This window comes from Dasypus novemcinctus, chromosome 9, assembly GCF_030445035.2.
Source record: "Dasypus novemcinctus isolate mDasNov1 chromosome 9, mDasNov1.1.hap2, whole genome shotgun sequence".
NCBI classification, from domain to species: domain Eukaryota; kingdom Metazoa; phylum Chordata; class Mammalia; order Cingulata; family Dasypodidae; genus Dasypus; species Dasypus novemcinctus.
In genome coordinates, this window is record NC_080681.1 from 115,696,440 (window position 1) to 115,716,139 (window position 19,700).

At 40.7% G+C, this 19,700-nt stretch overlaps 1 protein-coding gene across 8 annotated transcripts in view; it reads left to right on the plus strand.

The window, feature by feature from the left end:
* UBR4 (ubiquitin protein ligase E3 component n-recognin 4) overlaps positions 1 to 19,700 on the plus strand; it is a 142,140-nt gene that overhangs the window by 30,754 nt on the left and 91,686 nt on the right. For all 8 annotated transcript variants that reach the window (XM_058304262.2, XM_058304264.2, XM_058304270.2 and 5 more), the window contains exons 23-41: positions 427 to 609; positions 756 to 878; positions 968 to 1,197; positions 2,637 to 2,758; positions 4,953 to 5,050; positions 6,564 to 6,721; positions 7,482 to 7,691; positions 9,609 to 9,710; positions 10,029 to 10,129; positions 10,381 to 10,579; positions 10,958 to 11,146; positions 11,554 to 11,617; positions 12,746 to 12,937; positions 13,917 to 13,987; positions 14,075 to 14,222; positions 14,687 to 14,914; positions 16,034 to 16,204; positions 17,725 to 17,907; positions 19,199 to 19,357. In XM_058304262.2, the coding sequence (XP_058160245.1) occupies positions 427 to 609; positions 756 to 878; positions 968 to 1,197; positions 2,637 to 2,758; positions 4,953 to 5,050; positions 6,564 to 6,721; positions 7,482 to 7,691; positions 9,609 to 9,710; positions 10,029 to 10,129; positions 10,381 to 10,579; positions 10,958 to 11,146; positions 11,554 to 11,617; positions 12,746 to 12,937; positions 13,917 to 13,987; positions 14,075 to 14,222; positions 14,687 to 14,914; positions 16,034 to 16,204; positions 17,725 to 17,907; positions 19,199 to 19,357 (2,931 nt within the window). The remainder of the gene's footprint in view (positions 1 to 426; positions 610 to 755; positions 879 to 967; positions 1,198 to 2,636; positions 2,759 to 4,952; positions 5,051 to 6,563; positions 6,722 to 7,481; positions 7,692 to 9,608; positions 9,711 to 10,028; positions 10,130 to 10,380; positions 10,580 to 10,957; positions 11,147 to 11,553; positions 11,618 to 12,745; positions 12,938 to 13,916; positions 13,988 to 14,074; positions 14,223 to 14,686; positions 14,915 to 16,033; positions 16,205 to 17,724; positions 17,908 to 19,198; positions 19,358 to 19,700) is intronic.

Below are 19,700 nucleotides of genomic sequence, written 5' to 3' on the forward strand. Positions count from 1 at the left end.
TGGCTCAGGAATCTGTGTCTCTTTTTGTTGCGTCATCTTGCTGCATCAGCTCTCCGTGTGTGCGGCGCCACTCCTATGCAGGCTGGACTTTCTTTTGCGCTGGGCAGCCCTCCTGATGGTGTGCACTCCTTGCGTGTGGGGTTCTCCTATGCGGGGGGGCTCTCCTACATGGGGGACACCCCTGCGTGGCAGGGCACTTCTTGCACACATCAGCACTGTGCATGGGCCTGCTCCACATGGGTCAAGGAGGTCCCGGATTTGAACCGCAGACCTCCCATGTGGGAGGTGGATGCTCTCTCCGTTAAGCCAAGTCTGCTTCCCCCTAATTCTGTTTCAAAAGTTGGATTGAAACAGTTAATACTGTCAGGGAGATCTTGAAGCAATACCAAATGCTACCTCTGTGACTGGTCCTTTTGTTTACTCCAGGAGGCCTGTGCACTTCAATATTACTTCTTGATACTATGGAGGATTCTAGGAATTTTGCCACCATCCAAGACTTATATGAACCAGCTGGCCATGAACTCTCCTGAGATGAGCGAATGTGACATCTTACACACTCTGCGGTGGTCTTCCCGACTCCGGATTAGCTCTTATATCACCTGGATAAAGGTACCACAGGATGACAGAGCTTGGTGCTGAGGGTTATTCAAAGCCAACATATCCTGTGCTTAGGGGAACTTTTTAAAGGTAATGAAAGGTTTGAATTCTCTCTCTATTTTGATCTTCTGAACTTTGTTTTCTTGGTGTCCAAATAGGATCACCTTATCAAACAGGGAATGAAGGCTGAACATGCCAGTTCTCTAATAGAACTGGCATCTACAAAGTGCAGCTCAGTGAAATATGATGTTGAAATTGTGGAGGAATACTTTGCTCGACAGGTATGTCAGTGTTGGAACCAAAATGGCAGAACTTTGCTTCTACTACAGCCTTTTGTCATTACTAATAAATGTCTTGGATATTTTTAAAGATCTCATCATTCTGTAGCATCGATTGTACCACCATCTTGCAACTCCATGAAATTCCTAGTCTGCAATCTATCTACACCCTTGATGCTGCTATCTCAAAGGTCCAGGTCTCTTTGGATGAGCACTTCTCTAAGATGGCTGCTGAGACCGATCCTCGTAAGTCATCTGAGATCACCAAGAACCTACTTCCGGCCACACTACAACTCATTGACACTTATGCTTCGTTCACCAGGTATGATGAGCTGTCTGTCCAGAGATGTTGGAAATGGGAATTTAGATTCTTGGGTGGTGTACTTTCTTTTCCATATTCCTTAAATTGAACTTTGTAGTTCCAAGTACTGTTCACTCTATGTAATAGATTCCCCCAGAATTTTCCTTTTTTGTTTCAGCTTAGGTTTTTTTCTCTCTTGGTATATAATGTTTTCTTCTTTAATATGAATGGGTACCTGATGAGGGACTTTTCAGTTAGTTAAGGAAGAGTCCAGAGAAATAATTTCTGTAAATCTTTAATATTTTCTTGCGTTTTACTTATAAGATAATGTGATTTTTCTAAACATTCTCATTTCTCTTAACTGAAATGAAGCTCTTTTCAGTACCAATTAGAGTGGTAGGTAGTTAGAGAAAAAAATTTTTCTTAATGAGGTGGAGATTATTTTTAAATTGAGCCCTTACTATAGCAAGCATTGTAAATTACAGGCTTTTGACTTGTTTTGTTTGATCTGCATGATGTTTAAATATTTTAACATTTACTTTTAGTGTATAAAAACTGAGAGATGACTCACAGATCACGATTTCTGGCTTTTCTTATATTGGAAGAACTGGCAACCTTGGGTTGGAGTTCCCACAGGAGAGGAACAGACTGGCACTGAGGAGTGATAGCCTCTGGCAGCAGCCCTCACCTGGCCTTGTACACTCATTTACTGTATCTGCTTCCTCGAGGACTGCACTGTTCAGCTCCTGTTCTAGGCAGCTTTCATGATGAAAGGGGTTTGGATCATTATAGAACTTAACTCTCTGTTTTGGTGTGAATGCCCTTTAGAAGAGAGGAATATTGCTTTAGGCAAAACTTTTGAACAAATGTAAATAACAAATATGATAGCCTATTATGTGCCAGTTACCTTTTTAGGTTCTGAGGTTATAGCAGTTAGAACAAACCAAGTCTCTGTCCTCTGGAAGCTTATAGTCTAAAAGTTATGATTTTTAAAAAAATTTTTTAAAGCTTTTTAAAGGTTTTTAATAGTAAAATATATCTTACAGGCTCTACTGTGGCCTACTAGGCCAGTGCTTACTAATAAAAAGGTTAAGCAGGTTTTTTTAAAATTAAAACTTTTTTTGTTTAAACTATGATACTTCCCAAAGACTTTAATATATTCATTACTAGCCTTCTGGGGGTAGAGGAGATAAGGAGAAAGAATATAGTGTTTTCTGTCTCCCAAACTCATTTGCCATAGAATCATGTTTTGGGAGCATTTCAGAAGATGGATCATTTCCATTAGAATGTGATTTCCCATTAGAATTCTTACAGACCAGGAAGGGTCAGGCACTCTAAATTTCCTTTAATAGATTAGGAAATGAAATATAGATTTACTGACTTTTCTTGGGTTAGTCTCTTCTAATTATGAGATTAAATTCCTTTAGCTTTTGCATAATGTCCCCCTATTTTTTCTGCAGAGCCTATCTGCTACAGAACTTTAATGAAGAGGGAACCTCTGATAGACCTTCCAAGGAGAAACTGCATGGCTTTGCTGCTGTTTTGGCTATTGGCTCTAGTAGGTGCAAGGCCAACACTCTGGGTAAGTGAGTAAGTGTGCACTACTAGCACTACTATTTCTCTCCCTCTCTACCTGACTTCTGGCACTTAACCATCTATTGGTGTCCTTCTTAGGTCAAGCAGATTTATCTGTTTTGATCTTCATAGTAACTTTATGAAATAAGTATTATTGTTATCCTCTTTTTACTAGTGAGGAAACTGAGGCTTGGAGAAGTTATTTGTTACAAGTTATACCACTTTTAAGTGGTAGAGCTGGCACCCAAACCTAAGATCAGTTTGTTCCAAAGCATTTGGCTATTCTGTCTTTAACACAGATGTTTGTTATTCTCCTTTTCATTTATAGAGATTGGGAAGAGAGACTAGTAAACTGTTACTTTGTGCTTGGGAAAAAATCTCTTTCCTTGGTTAGGGTTGATCTGGTAGAACTTTAGGATGGGGAATTGAAGCACTTGAGCAGGATTGGAGTTAAGTTTAAAGTAAACTTTAAAGATAATTCTCAATTTTAGAAATTAAATGTCACAACTGTATTGAATGCTGGGCTTAATGTGCAGTAATGATCACTGCCCTCAAAGATTTTTCTTAAGGAGGAAAGTGGTCAAAGAGATACCCTTTTGGAGCAGGGGAAGCCCATCTTTAGTGGTGATTTTAGGCTAACTTGTAAAGATCCACTCTCATTTTTGCACCTGCTTTCAGTTGTCTTCTTTACTTGCAAGATTAGAAAGTGAATTTGTTGGGAAATGAAAACCTTAACGAGAGATTGTTAAGCAATTATTAAGCAATTAGCTGGTTCTTGGAGATATTATTAGGTTGGTGCAAAAGTAATTGCAGTTTTGCATTGTTGAAATTTGCTGTTTGATGTTGGAATACATTCTTAAATAAATATGTTTATGTTATACATCATTTTAATGTGCATTTCTTGTTTTACATTCTTTTGCTAATGATTTATTACTTACTGTTTATTTTATATTTAGACTATGGAAATGATGTTAGACAAAAAGTAAATTCAAGTAATTTTCTTATTTGAGTTCAAAATGGTTCGTAAAGCAGTGGAGACAATTTGCAACATCAATGACACATTTGGCCAGGAACTGCTAACGAATGTATAGTGCAGTGGTGGTTCAAGAAGTTTTGCAAAGGAGACAAGAGCCTTGAGGATGAGGAGCATAATGGCCGGCTGTTGGAAGTTGACAACGACCAATTGAGAGCAGTCATTGAAGCTGATTCTCTTCCAGCTACACAAGAATTTGCCGAAGAACTCAGCTTTGACCTTTCTATGGCCATTTGGTGTTTGAAGCAAGTTGGAAAGGTGAAGAAGCTTGATAAGAGTGGCCTCATGAGCTGACCGAAAATCAACAAAATTATCATTTTAAAATGTCTTCTCTTATTCTCTACAACAACGAACAATTTATCAGATTGTGACGTGTGATGAAAAGTGGATTTTAAATGACAACCAGTGATGACCAGTTCAGTGGTTGGACTGAGAAGAAGCTCCAAAGCACTTCCCAAAGCCAAACTCACACCAAAAAAAGGTCATGGTCACTGTTTAGTGGTCTCTGCTGGTCTGATCCACTACAGTTTTCTGAATCCCGGCGAAACCATTACATCTAAGAAGTATGTCCAGCAAATCGATGAGATGCACCAAAAACTGCAATGCCTGCAGCCGGCATTGGTCAATAGAAACAGTCCAATTCTCTCCATGATAACACCCGACCTCATGTCGCACAACCAATGCTTCAAAAGTTGAACGAATTGGGCTACAAAGTTTTGTCTCATCCTCCATATTCACTTGACCTCTTGCCAACCGACTACCACTTCTTCAAGCATCTCCACTACTTTTTACAGGGAAAACTTCCATAGGATTCAGAAAATGCTTTCCAAGAATGTTGAATCCCAAAGCAAGGATTTTTACACTACAGGAATAAACAAACTTATTTTTCATTGGCAAAAATGTATTGATTGTAATGGTTCTTGCTTTGATTAATAAAGATGTGTTTGAGCCTAATTATAATGATTTAAAAATCATGATCTGAAACCACAATTTCTTTTGCACCAACCTAATACTTCTATTGAAATAACCGTTTAAACTCTCTTAGTAGTTATTTTGACACCATGGGCTGTAGTATTTCACTTTCTGCATTTGGGCTTAATCTTTCAAATGCTCTCTGTTCTTTCCTTCTCTTCTTGTGATGATTCTTTATCCTTTCTGTCGCCTCTAGGTCCAACGCTAGTTCAGAATTTGCCATCATCTGTGCAGACTGTTTGTGAGTCCTGGAACAACATCAGTACCAATGAGTTTCCCAACATTGGATCCTGGGTGAGTCTGTGACTATTTCAGAAGTAGATATGTTGAGCACTAGCCCATCTTTGTTCTGTTTTTACTCTTTAGGCTTAAACTAGCTACCAAATGATGCAGTGTTATTTGCAATAGTGTTTTCTGTGGCTAAATCAATAATCAATACATTGAATTACCCAATGGTGGCCATAACAAATCATTCTATTTCTCTTACTTTTGGTTTCTTCATCCATTAAATGGAAAAATATGTAAATTACCTACCACATTATTTGGCACACAAATTCTCGATAAATGTTAATTTCATTTTCTTTCTCTTTTAGACTTTATGTTGGAAACCTGCCCCTTTTGTCATAATTTTAGAGGGTAGCCTTTTGGATTCTCTGAGTATTTATTTATTTATTTATTTTTAAAGATTTATTTTATTTTATTTTATTTAATTCCCCTCCCCTCCCCCGGTTGTCTGTTTTCTGTGTCTTTTTGCTGCGTCTTGTTTCTTGTTTCTTTGTCCGCTTCTGTTGTCGTCAGCGGCACGGGAAGTGTGGGCGGCGCCATTCCTGGGCAGGCTGCTGCTCCCTCCTTTGCGCTGGGCGGCTCTCCTTATGGGTGCACTCCTTGCGCGTGGGGCTCCCCTACGCGGGGGACACCCTGCGTGGCGCGGCACTCCTTGCGCGCATCAGCATTGCGCATGGGCCAGCTCCACACGGGTCAAGGAGGCCCGGGGCTTGAAACGCGGGCCTCCCATGTGGTAGACGGACGCCCTAACCACTGGGCCAAAGTCCGTTTCCCTTCTCTGAGTATTTAGACACTATTGAGTTTTCTGTCAATTTACTTCGTTTTTGGATATGCTATACTTATTACCTCTCTTAAACTACTACATTGTTAAAGCCCTTTGGAAAGCTAGGTTTTATAATCTTGTTATCCTTGCTTTGTTTTCATGACTTTTAAATACCACACAGAGCTATAGTACAAGAATAATTATGGTATAGGAAATGGAGACCCTAGATGTATTGCAAGATCCAGATCCTTCTGAATTGTTAAAGATAGATAATATTTTTAATGTTCAGTATAGTATATTGTTGTTTAATTATTTGAAAAGTGGGACTGGTATCTCTTATGTTTAATTGTTAATTTTTTTTTTTCCTATCTGGTTGCATCATTGTCTTTTTTGGTGCATCACTTCACCACTTGGGGGCCTGCATCTCTCGACACTGCGCAGGTCTGGGACGCTTTTCTTTTTTCTTTTTTTACCAGGAGGTCCCGGGGATTGAACCCAGGTCCTCCATGTGGTAAACGGGAGCTCAATTGCTTGGGCCACAGCCACTTCTCTGTTAATTTCATACTAACTAAAATTCTTAACTGCTTCCTTTTCCACATTTCACTTTCTTTCCCAGGATGAATAACAGTATATATTATATTGAGCAAAGGCCATTGTATATTGAAGAGGTCTTGGTTTATGTCAGTTTTTTTCCCCCATGAGAGAATTTTATCCAGAGTAGATGGTCTATTCACTCATATCTGATCTGTTTCCTTTTAGCGCAATGCCTTTGCTAACGACACCATCCCTTCAGAGAGTTATATCAGTGCTGTGCAGGCTGCTCACCTAGGGACTCTTTGTGGCCAAAGTCTGCCCCTGGCTGCTTCCTTGAAGCACACTCTCCTTTCACTGGTCAGGTTGACTGGAGATCTTATTGTGTGAGTACCCGGTTCATAGCCCTAATTCCTCTCTATACATGCTATTCTGTTATAGCTAGTGGAAAATAATGAGGGTTTTTGTAACTATAATAATGCTTTTCTCTCATGCTTCTTTAGAAAAGTATTGTGTTTGAGTAGAGTATGAGCATTTATCTAGAATGAGTTTTAATTTAGATCTAAAAGCAGAAGTACCTCCTCCCCCTTTGTGTAGTAGTTTTCAGAAAACACATACTGGGTTTAAATAATACTGTGAGGTGGAGGTGCTTGAGGTTTAAATTTTAAGGTGATAGTGATAGATTTATTAGAAATAATATCTCTCCAGAATTGTTGTAGGAGTTAGAACTTGCTGATGTAGGGAGGGGCAATTTTGTCTTCCTATTCATAGGTCATGGGTAAAGTCAGACATCACACTGCCTTAAATACCTTTAAAGCAATACAGAATTCTGGCATTTCTTCTAGAAAGAAATTGTCTAGAGTGTTGCTTAAGCATCAGTTAACTTTGTCTTATTATGAATTACATCTTCTATTTTTAATTTAACATTTAATAAATGGGGTTTTCATATGGAAATCACTTTTGCTTCTGATATAATAGTGAAAAAGAATATTGTACGATTACCCCTCTGTAGAAAACAACTATCAAGGCAAAAGAGGCTAGAATAAACTCCTCCCCTTCCCCATGAATAGTTGAATTACCCGTCCCCACCTTTCAACTTTTTGGAGGATTATATTCACTAACTTGGTTCTATTTTCTTTGCTGAAGTTGGTGTGATGAGATGAACCCACCTCAGGTAATTCGGACCCTGTTACCCCTTCTTTTGGAGTCGAGCACTGAAAGTGTTGCTGAGATCAGTAGCAACTCCCTGGAACGCATCTTGGGACCTGCCGAGTCTGATGAGTTCTTGGCTCGCGTTTATGAGAAGTTGATCACAAGTTGTTACAACGTTCTGGCCAATCATGCTGATCCCAATAGGTGAGTCTGATTGAGGAAGGCAGACATGTTCCTGTGACCCGAATTATCAATGAATGTAGCAACCCTGACTTTTTTTTTTTTTTTAAAGATTTATTTATTTCTCTCCCCTCCCCCCCAACCCCAGTTGTCTCTTCTGTGTGTTTATTTGCTGCGTCGTCTTCTTTGTCTGCTTCTGTTGTTGTCTGCGGCATGGGAATCTGTGTTTTCTTTTTGTTGTGTCAGCTCTCCTTGTGTGTGGCACCATTCCTGGGCAGGCTGCACTTTCTTTCGTACTGGGTGGCTCTCCTTATGGGGCGCACTCCTTTCGCGTGGGGCTCCCCTATGCGGGGGACACCCCTGCGTGGCAGGGTACTCCTTGCGCACATCAGCACTGCGCGTGGGCTAGCTCCACATGGGTCAAGGAGGCCCGGGGTTTGAACTGCGGACCTCCCATGTGGTAGACGGACACCCTAACCACTGGGCCAAGTCCTCCACCCCCAGACTTCTTTATGTCCATATTAATTAATGGCTTATTTTTATCGTTGTGCTTTTTAGTGGAAAATTCTGTACTTGTATGCATTTTGCATTCACATGGTAATATACAAAAGGTTATTTGGAGTCCTCTTTTGTGACCCTTCTTAGAAATTAGTGTTAAGAAGATGGAAGACTTAAATCTTTAGATTTGGATACTTAAGTAATTAAATGATTTTCAAGCACCATACTAGATTGCAAAGTAGCCTGATGAAATTAGTTTCTAATATTTTTGTGACCATGTTTCTTAAGTGGGTGGTCTATGGAATTAGGAGGTTCCATAACATTATTTGACCTTGGTATTTTAAGCCATGTTGATATAGAAGAGCCATAAAGAATAGTAAGGTATGGTTTTTTAAAAAATTTATTTTATTTATTCTCCCCTCCACCCCCCCTCCCCTGTTGTCTGCTCTCTGTGTCCATTCGCTGTGTGCTCTTCTGTGTCTGCTTACATTCTTGGCGGCACCAGGAATCTGTGTCTCTTTTTGTTGTGTCATCTTGCTGCATCAGCTCTCCGTGTGTGCGGCACCACTCCTGGGTGGGCTGCGCTTTTTTCATGCGGGGCGGCTCCTTGCAGGATGCACTCCCTGTGCGTAGGGCACCCCTACATGGGGGCGTTCCTGTGAGGTACAGCACTACTTGCGTGCGGCAGCACTGCACATGGGCCAGCTTATCACACAGATCAGGAGGCCCTGGATCGACCTCTGGACCCTCCATATGGTAGATGGACACTATCAGTTGAGCTATGTCTGATACTTGTAAGGTGTGGTTTTACCCCACTGAGAACTGTCCAAATGAAGAGTCCAAGGGGGACTCTAGGTTTTCATCAAGAGCTCCCTCTTCCCTTTCTATTTTCTCTTTTCCCCTTCCCCTTTCCTTCTCCTTTCTCCTATCCCTTTTATTCCCTTTCCCCTTCCCCTTCCCTTTCCCTTTCCCTTCCCTTCTTCTAAACAGAAAGAATGTAAGCCAATTTACCTATGCCAAAACACTTAATCTAAAGTGTTTCCCCAGGAAAATCTCTGGCAGAATCAAGATTAGGACTTTAAGCTTCATTTGTCTTTGCTGCTTAATCCCCTAGGAGAGAGGGTAGTAAAATAGAATTGAAGTGTTGCTGTTAATTAGAAGTAGTTTAAAATAACACTGGTGGTCCTTTGGACTCTTATCCATTGACTGTATAATTTATTTTTTATTTTATGAATTTCAAAATTTTATAAAAATTTAATTTTCCAAACATTTATTGAGTCAGGCTTTGCGCCAGGCTTTATACTGAGCCTTGACAAAACAAAACAAATGGAAAGTTTCTCTCAAGGTCTAGTGATAAACTTTGAATTTTCTTTTTTAATCAATATTAAGGTGACTTTGAAATGCACTCATTTCTGGTAGTTAATTTTTCCTTTTGATGCTTAGTGGACTGGATGAATCCATCTTGGAGGAATGTCTCCAGTATTTGGAAAAGCAACTTGAAAGTAGCCAGGCTCGTAAAGCTATGGAGGAATTTTTCTCTGACAGGTGAGATGTATTAATTTTTATCCAGTGAATATTTTTTGAAAGCCTCCTGAAAGCAAGGAGCTATATGCTGACTAAGGTGTTCTTTCTCAGGGAACACTTAAGGCCTGATGAGGTGATTGTGCCTCAGGGAGGAGTTAGGGTTAATTACTGACTCCCTGGGGTTGTTGATGAGAGGGGGTTGAGTTCATGAACGATTTGTGTTGGCTCACAAATGACCAGTTCCCTAGAGAAGATAAGATTGTGAAGACATAGAAGCTCCTGCCTTTTTTGTGAAGCTTAATGTGATTCTTGACATTTTTTCCCCTTCCTGCTTTCCAGTGGAGAACTTGTGCAGATCATGATGGCAACAGCCAATGAAAACCTCTCTGCTAAATTCTGTAACCGAGTTCTGAAATTCTTCACCAAACTCTTCCAGCTGAGTGAGTGACAGCTTTTAGTAATCTTCTTATAGAAACTTTGATGTCCAGCTAATACTGTGCATATCTTCTACCTGACTTTAACTATAGTATAAAAATGCTAACAAGTGGAGAGAATCCATTCTCTCTGAGAAAGTTTGAAAGGAAGTTGAAAACTTGATTGAAGTTGTTTTCTGTTCTTGGCTCACAATTTGCCTTTCCCTTCCTTTCCCCTGCCCTTCTTTGCTGACTTTAGTCTCTTGCTCTGTCCCCAGCTGAGAAGAGCCCTAACCCAAGCCTTCTGCATCTCTGTGGCTCTTTGGCACAGCTTGCTTGTGTGGAGCCTGTGCGTCTCCAGGCCTGGCTCACCCGCATGACTACATCTCCCCCTAAAGATTCCAGTCAGTTGGATATGATTCAGGAGAACCGGCAGCTCTTGCAGTTACTGACTACATACATTGTTCGGGAAAACAGGTAGAACTGCATTTAGGTCATATGGCTCTTACAACCCCAGAATTATGGTGGAAGCATTTGTAGGTATCTTTCCTTTAGACATCAGTATTAGCATTTTCAACATTTCCGTACCTCCCTCTGTTTAGACTCAAAGAGTCTAGTGTAGTATAGCTCCTTGATATTTCCCAAGGAAAAACTTTTGGAATGATTCTGTTTGTCAGTTGCAACATGGGTGAATTCTCTGCTCTAGTAGTCCAAGGCCAAAGCTGGTATTAGTATATATATTCATATACTTTATTTTTAATTTAAACCCTCTTTTAATTACTCTTACAAATTTAGAAGTACTCAGAGTCTGATTCCTATTAATTACTTACTAATTTGCTATTTCTCTTCTACCAGCCAAGTTGGGGAAGGTGTATGTGCTGTGCTTCTGGGTACCCTGATTCCCATGGCAACAGAAATGCTGGCCAATGGTGATGGGACTGGCTTCCCTGAACTCATGGTTGTGATGGCAACCCTGGCCAGTGCAGGTCAAGGTGCTGGCCATCTTCAGCTTCATAATGCTGCTGTGGACTGGCTGAGTAGATGGTAAGATTATGAAACTGGAGGAATCTATCTGTAGGTTAGGAAAAGAGGGTGGTAATTGCAGGCTACTCTCTTTGTAGCTCAGAGTGAGTATAAAAGAAACTTGAAGTTTTTTTTTTTGTTGTTGGGGTGGAGGGGATAGCCAATAACTGTTTAATTTAGGCTTAATCTTAATTATTTTCTTAGTGTGGTTCCCTATTTCCTATCCCTGAGAGAAGTCTTAGGAAAAGTACGGCAAGTGTCATTGACAGTTCTGACCAGAGCACCCCAAGCCTCTACATAATTTCCTGAGAGTACCTTTGCCTTACAGTGTCCACACATTTATTCAAGATTCATGAAGATGCTGCCTTTCTTGTGGTTCCCTAGATAATTTTGTGTCCTTCCCCGCTTTTTTTTTTCCTTTGGGACAGCAAGAAATACCTGTCACAGAAGAATGTGGTTGAAAAACTAAATGCCAATGTAATGCATGGAAAGGTAAGAAAAGTGAGGAGTGACAAGAAAGTCATGGAATGAGGGGAAAAGAGGATTTTTGTCTTTGTGGTCTGGTGGCAATATCTGCTTCATATTGGCTTTTGTCTGTGCTAGCCTCTAGATGATAAAGCCTGTAATCACAAAGACCTTGAAGTGTAATTGTAAACTGCATGCTCTCAGGCCTCTTCCAGGTGGCAGGGAAAGATAGGAAGGAAATATTCTGGTAAACAAATATCCAACAGAATCCCTTTTAAAACCTATTGAGCTTCTGTTATTTTAAGATATTGATATGCTATGAAATACTTGCCCTTCCTCATTCCTTGGAACTGCACACTGATTTAATGTTACTTGGGGTTACAGACTACCTCCTCAGCTCCAGTTCAGATGCTAGAATTATTTACTTGGCCTGAGTTCTCAGGTCACTGTGTTGAAAAAATATGTTTGAAACAGACAGATGTTTTACATTCAGGCTCCCTCGTCCCCGCCCCCCACATCTACCCCAAGAACCTGTCATAGGTAGCTAAGAACAGATAGCTGGACTCTGAGACCCACCATGGTACCATTCTTTTTTTTTTTTTCTCTCTCTCTTTTACTAATCTTTATCCTTTTAGCGCTGATATGTTAAAGTGCAGAGTGAAGGAACTTAGACATCTGAGACTTTGATGCCAGACTGTTGGGTTTTATTTAGGCCAAGCATGAACCGATTGAAATGGCTTGCAGGAAAATATTTCACTTGATCTCTGAAATTATTCCTCCTTTCCTGCATTAGTTTAAAAAATGTAATCCACCAATGGTTAAAAAAAATGTGCTAATGAGAACCCCTTTGGTTTTTTTTGTCTCTTTTCACTCAGTTTTTCTAATTTTAATTTGATCTTGCAGGATTTAGTAAAGAGTTATCTTTGTGCTTAAAAATGAATGAATACACACTAATTCAGTACAATTTATTGATCAGCCATATGTAAACATAGAGCTTAGAGCTGGGAAAATTGATAAGACATGCTTCTCTTCTCAACTTTTATACTGTTCCTCTGATCTTGAGCTTTATTGGAAAAGGCTTGAGAAAACATGGTTTATGTAATAATAAAATATGGAGAACTGAGATTTCTGTGGTGTCATGGTCTTCTCTTGCAGCATGTGATAGTCTTGGAGTGCACATGTCATATTATGTCTTACTTGGCTGATGTGACAAATGCCCTGAGCCAGAGTAATGGTCAAGGCCCAAGTCACCTGTCTGTGGATGGAGAAGAGCGGGCCATTGAGGTGGACTCAGATTGGGTGGAGGAGTTGGCAGTGGAAGAGGAAGATTCCCAGGCTGAGGATTCTGTAAGTACTAAGTAATCTCAAAGGTAACTTCTCAAGGTAATGCCTGATTGGCACTTGCAGAGCTCATGTTAACAATTCTTTGGATTTTTAAAAGTGAGTGTCCTGAATGTAATTTCTTGGGCTCTGTTTTCCAGCATTATGAGCTTCCAAACTCTTCCCAGTCCATGTTACTTTCTTTCAGTTTATGTAACTAATGCGAAACTCTAGTTCTCAAGGCCTGCAAAGCAAGCCATAGGAATCTAATCTCTTGGAAAGGAATATTTAATAAGCAGATGCCTTTCTTCCATCCAGGGTCTTGTCTTGCCCTTCCTCAGTCTTTGTATCCAAAGTGGAATTTCAGGAATAGGTTCTTCATAAGGAAGGTGTGAGTTCCCATGTAGAAAAGCATAAGATTTCTTTTTTTCCTAACCACAAAACCTCTACAGTTTCGTCTGAAATTGCAGCAGGTTTTTTCCCTGGTATCTATTTCCAACTGGGCAAGCGTCTATTTACTCTTTTTTTTTTTTTTTTTAATTTTCTTTCTCCCCCCCCACCCCAGTTGTCTGTTCTGTGTCTATTTGCTGTGAGTTCTTCTTTGTCATTGTTGTCAGCAGCACGGGAATCTGTTTCTTTTTGTTGCGTCATCTTGTTGTGTCAGCTCTCCATGTGTGTGGCACCATTCCTGGGCAGGCTGCACTTTCTTTCGTGCTGGGCGACTCTCCTTATGGGGCGCACTCCTTGTGCGTGGGGCTCCCCTACGCGGGGGACACCCCTGCGTGGCAGGGAACTCCTTGCGCGCATCATCACTGCGCATGGGCCAGCTCCACACGGGTCAAGGAAGCCCGGGATTTGAACTGCGGACCTCCCGTGTGGTAATGCCCTATAACCACTGGGCCAAGTCTGCTTCCCCCTCTATTTACTCTGTATGAGTTGACTAGAGACTCTCCAAAGGGTTTTGAAGCAGGTGTGTTTAATGGGGACATATTTCTGATCTTTGAAGGATGAAGATTCTCTTTGCAATAAACTCTGCACTTTTACCATCACACAGAAAGAATTCATGAACCAGCACTGGTAAGAGTAATTCTTTTTAGGTGAGGGTTTGCCAGGCCTTGATTTTTGGGACTTCTTGGCTCATTTGCTGCTTCTTATTCTTTGTAGGTACCACTGTCACACTTGCAAAATGGTTGATGGGGTGGGTGTGTGCACAGTATGTGCTAAAGTGTGCCACAAAGATCATGAGATTTCCTATGCCAAATATGGATCCTTCTTCTGTGACTGTGGAGCCAAAGAAGATGGCAGCTGTTTGGTGAGAGATTTGAAACATTCACTGGGTCATAAAGGGTAACTTGTTAGCCATACTTAAGGCAAACTGGAAAATTTTTAAGTCTCCATGGTGGCCTGGGTCTGGGGCTACTATCTGGGTCTGTCACTGATGAACTCTACTTCCATGGCACAAGTACTTCGCTTATAATATTAGAACTAGCAGGGTCCTCGGATATCTAGTAGTTAGTTTTTTTCTGAGAACTGTGCCCCCCCCACCAAAATCACAAAATATAAAATATTATAATCAAGACCTGAGATTGTGAGTGGCTAAATAATTAGGTAATAGCTTAAAGCTCTGAATATAATAATTTAGGCTTTTGAATATCATTTAAATGCTTAGCCAACTTCTCTTTTGGGCCAGATATCCCTCCAAGATCTTAAGACGGTATTTCATTTGTGCTTTGTGGAAAGATCCTAGGTCCTTTGTCTAACCTTTTCTGTTCCTAGGCACTGGTGAAACGAACTCCCAGCAGCGGCATGAGCTCCACTATGAAAGAGTCAGCATTTCAGAGTGAACCCAGAGTCTCGGAGAGCTTGATACGCCACACCAGCACCTCCCCTGCTGACAAGGCCAAGGTCACCATCAGTGATGGAAAGGTTGCTGATGAAGAGAAGCCCAAGAAGAGCAGCCTCTGCCGCACAGTAGAGGGCTGCCGGGAAGAGCTACAGAACCAGGTGGGGCTTACTGGTGCTCCCTGGCATAGTAGGCAGAATTCAGAGCGTGGCAAGTGTGTGAAGAGTAAATAATGCACAAGACTGTCTTTGTCTTGTAGCTGTTTTCTTCTGTCTCTAAGTTTACCCATTTTCACAGGCAGAATACAAATAGTATATGTGATCAGTCACTACATCATAGGGGAGGATTTATGACTGAGGAGTGTTGTGGGGGATTGGTGGTAGTGGTGGAGTAAATTTTCATTATGTAAGGTTCTAGAGAATACTTTCTCAGCCAGGGTTCCTCGTATGAAGCATAGAATACTGAAGATTGAGTGACTGGTCTCAGTTTTCCAAAGGATGGTTTAGTATAACTAGAACCATTCTAGGTGCATAAGAGAGAAGTTAATTGATTATAGATGATGGATGCCTTTGAGCCTTAGGATATCTCTGTAGGACCCATGGTTTGGAAAGTTTTCTCTAGAGTCAATAGTATGTTAGTGGTGGTGGACTTGGCCCAGTGGTTAGGTCATCCGTCTACCACATGGGAGGTCTGTGTTTCAAACCCCCGGCCTCCTTGATCGCGTGGAGCTGGCCCATGTGCAGCGCTGATGAACGCAAAGAGTGCCCTGCCACTCAGGGGTGTCCCCTGTGTAGGGGAGCCCCACGCGCAAGGAGTGTGCCCCGTAAGGAGAGCCGCCCAGCGCGAAAGAAAGCGCAGCCTGCCCAGGAATGGCACCGCACACAAGGAGAGCTGACACAACAAGATGACGCAATGAAAAGAAACACAGATTCCCGTGCCGCTGGTGACAATAGAAGCGGACAAAGACGACACAACAAATAGACACAGAACAGACAACTGGGGTCGGGGGGAAGAGGAGAGAAATAAATAAATAAAAATAAATCTTTTAAAAAAAAATAGTACTTTAGTGTATTGGCTATTCTGCTAAGGAAGTGTTAGGAAGACTTCTATATATAGGAGGAATCAAATCCAGTGTTAGGGAGAGAATAAGATGCTGGTTAGAACATCCAGTTAGGAAATTGGATCATGAAATTAGTTGCTGGCAAGAGTATTATCAGTATGACCCATTATTTCTCTGTCTTCTTTTTTTTTTTTCACTTATGTATTTGGATTTTTCTCAGGCCAATTTCTCCTTCGCTCCTCTTGTGTTAGACATGCTCAGTTTCCTCATGGATGCCATTCAGACCAACTTTCAGCAGGCTTCAGCCGTGGGGAGCAGCAGCCGGGCTCAGCAGGCCCTCAGTGAGCTGCATACACTGGACAAGGTGGTTGAGATGACAGACCAGCTCATGGTGAGTGTTGCCAGGGTCATGCAGTAAGGTGGTTGTGGGGACCAGCAAATTTATTGAGATACCAAAGTGTGATAGATACTCTAAGGAATATTGTTAGAACAGTCAATTCCTGGCCATTCAGACCTTAGAATCTAAGATATGATATTCCCCAGACCATATTATGAACAGTGTAAAAATCAGTATAGTAGATGTATCTTCAAAAGAAGGGAATCCAGTGGCTGTTTGGACCAACCCAGCAAGTAAATCCCCTTTCATAAGTTCATAAAAATATATGAACTCTCAAGATTTTAACTCCATTTTGGGGCAATTATAATATGTAGAAATTTCTTCTGTAGATAAAACAGAAAACCTGCTTACTGTAATTTCTTTCCTTAGGTTTATTAAGCTTGAAAAATAATGTTTATGTTCTTTTGCTTATAGTTTATCTTGTAGATAACTTTCCTGTAGTTCTTCATATGACGGGTTATAAGTTATAAGTCATTATCCATTTTGTAATCTGCTAGTCAGTACTGAATATAGTGCTTCTGGTGTGGTCTGAATCTCTTCTTTAGCAGCAGTGTTTTACTAGCAGAAATTAAACTGGCAACCATTTCAGAAGGTAAGTAAAAATATTTTAAGTGAGATATATAAATAGATCTCACAAGGAGGCTATTTTTAAGGGGACATTGTTCACTTGGAAGTACGCACATGCGTGTACATGTGCATAATTTTGGTATTTTATTAAAAATCAGTCCGTTTTAGAGCAGTGGTTTTTAGATTTTTAGATATTAAAAGTCAAGCTTAAAAATATTGAGGGAGATGGAAGCGGTGTGGCTCAAGTGATTAGGCTCCCATCTACCATATCGGATGTCCAGGGTTCAGTTTTCAGGGCCTCCTGGTGAAGGCAAGCTGGCCTGCGCGGCAAGCTGGCCTGAGCAGAGAGCTGGCGCAGCAAGATGACTCAACAAAAAGAGAAACAGAGGAGAGCCAATAAGAGATAGAGCAGACCAAGGAGCTGAGGTGACTCAAGAGATTGAGCATGTCTCTCCCACTCTAGAAGGTCCCAGGATTAATTCCTGGTGCCACCTAAAGAGAAGACAAGCAGATACAGAAGAAAGCACAGCAAATGAACACAGAACAGACAATGCGGGATGGGAAAGGGGAGGAAATAAAAATACATAAATCTTTTAAAAAATGTATTGCGGGAGGGGTTGATAACCAATCAAGTTGCTATTAGTTTTGTTGGATTAGATCAATGAAAAAAATATTCCATCTATATCACCATTTTATAGAAGAAAGGCCATTTTAACATTTTTTAGAAGGCCACTTTTTTATTTTAAGTTAGTTTTCTGAAAAATTCACTACATTATTCTCTACTTTTATAAATTTACCCAGCCTCCATGGATTGGAGGTTGGAATCCATTGTTTGAATGATTAAACTTAGACTGTCTCAATCACATGAATAATGTATGAATTCACTGATTGTTTTTCAAGGTAGGTGTACCTGAGACCTTGATCTTACTTGCCTTGATCTTTGTCAGGTTCCCACACTAGGCTCCCAGGAAGGTGCCTTTGAGAACGTTCGGATGAATTACAGTGGAGACCAGGGCCAGACCATTCGACAGCTGATCAGTGCCCATGTGCTCAGGCGGGTGGCGATGTGTGTGCTTTCCTCGCCCCATGGGCGCCGCCAGCATTTGGCTGTCAGCCATGAGAAAGGCAAGGTGGGTCTTCCAATTCCTTCCCATTCAACTGAGGTTGTATTTGCCCAAGTGCAGAGTCATGCAGATAGATGACCATGCTCATATTGGCTCTCCGTGGGAAAAAGTCCATTGGGTTCCAAGAATGCTTTAGGGATGAATCTCAGTGAGCTCTTCTACTTGAACCTGGAGTTATTTGATTAGGCCTAGAAGCAATATGACTAGGGCAAAGACTCAGTTTCTATTTAATAAATTCTTACTTAAAACGTATCCTTCAAATGCCTTGTCCAGTATGGTCAAAGAAAGCCAAAAAACCTGCACTTGTTGCATGTTTGCCATCTGATCAGATGTGAAACCTTGGGATGATGAAACAGATAACGACAAAATTAGAGGTGTGCATCAGAAGCATTCCAACAGATGGCTTAGTCTGGGGCTCTTCTAAACTAGCTTCAGTGGGATAAGGAATAAAAAACTTGAGGTACAGTATTCGGTTGAAAATGATAAAGTTTGAACAGATATGCTTGAGGAACAGATAATGGCTATTAAGGACTATGTGCAGTCCATGGATGTTGTTTCAACAGGATCTAAAATCCATCCTGGATCATTGCACTTAAGTAAAAGTTTGAAAAACTGAAACAAAACAAGTCCTTCAAGCTTTCAGAAAAAGGTAATGACCAGCGGTTACATAGAAGAGCTTAGCTCCCAGTCTTGCCCAGTTTGGTCACTCTGGAAGGCACAAGCTGAGAGACAAAAGACGGATCTTCATAGAAGGGCTCAGTACTCCTTCTTTAGTACGTCCCTGTTTTCTCACTCCTCTAAGGACACAGGGAAGTTAATGCTGTTTTATAGAACTAGTAGAAGTTGATATAGTGCTAGATATTTTTACTCACGCTGTTCTATACTGTAGCCTCTCAATCACCAGTTCGGTTGCTTCAACATTATCTTAGATGAAAAACAAAGTCGAGATGTGAATAGTTGCTACAGCAACTCTGAAATTCTTTCAAAAACACATTCATAGAGTAATGGAAAAGGACAGTATTTCATGGGAATTGTTTTACCATTTTATAAACTATTAAAAAAAAGTTTTCATTTCTTAATCTGTTTTGTCCTCATTGGAAGGAGAGAATGAAAGGCATTTCATCTCATTCAGTCATGAAGTCATGAGAAATAGAGGCTAATATTGGTCTAGGATTGTCCTAAGAGACCTATCTGCAAAAAAAAAAAAAAGCCTGCAAACTAATATCCCTATTGTTTCTTGTTCTGTATTCTCTGAGAAGACTGGGTTAAGGATAAAATGATAGTCATTTCTTTACAGATCACTGTTCTGCAGCTCTCTGCACTCCTGAAGCAAGCAGATTCCAGCAAAAGGAAGTTGACTCTGACCCGATTGGCTTCTGCCCCAGTTCCCTTTACTGTGTTGAGCCTCACGGGAAATCCCTGTAAGGAGGACTACCTTGCAGTTTGTGGGCTAAAGGTAAAAATCCTGAGCCATGTTTGATTATTTTGTGCTATGAACCCTAGTCACCATCTCTGCCCTGTTCTCAGTACTACTTTTTCTTATTCTTTGTCAAGATTAAAACTTAAAATGTCATTGAAATGCCAAAAAAAACCTTTTTCTGAATTTCTTCCAAGTCTTCCAGATTTCTCCTGTATTGGAAGTAATCTCTATGTTCTTGAAACCTGAATATGTTGCTAGACAGTCTGAATAAGGCAGGGAGTGTTAGGGAAGAAAATGAAACTTTGGAACATGGAAATGATGGATTAGCCTTTCTTTCCAAGTCATCTTTTACCTATTTTTTCCCTTAAACTGTGTTCAG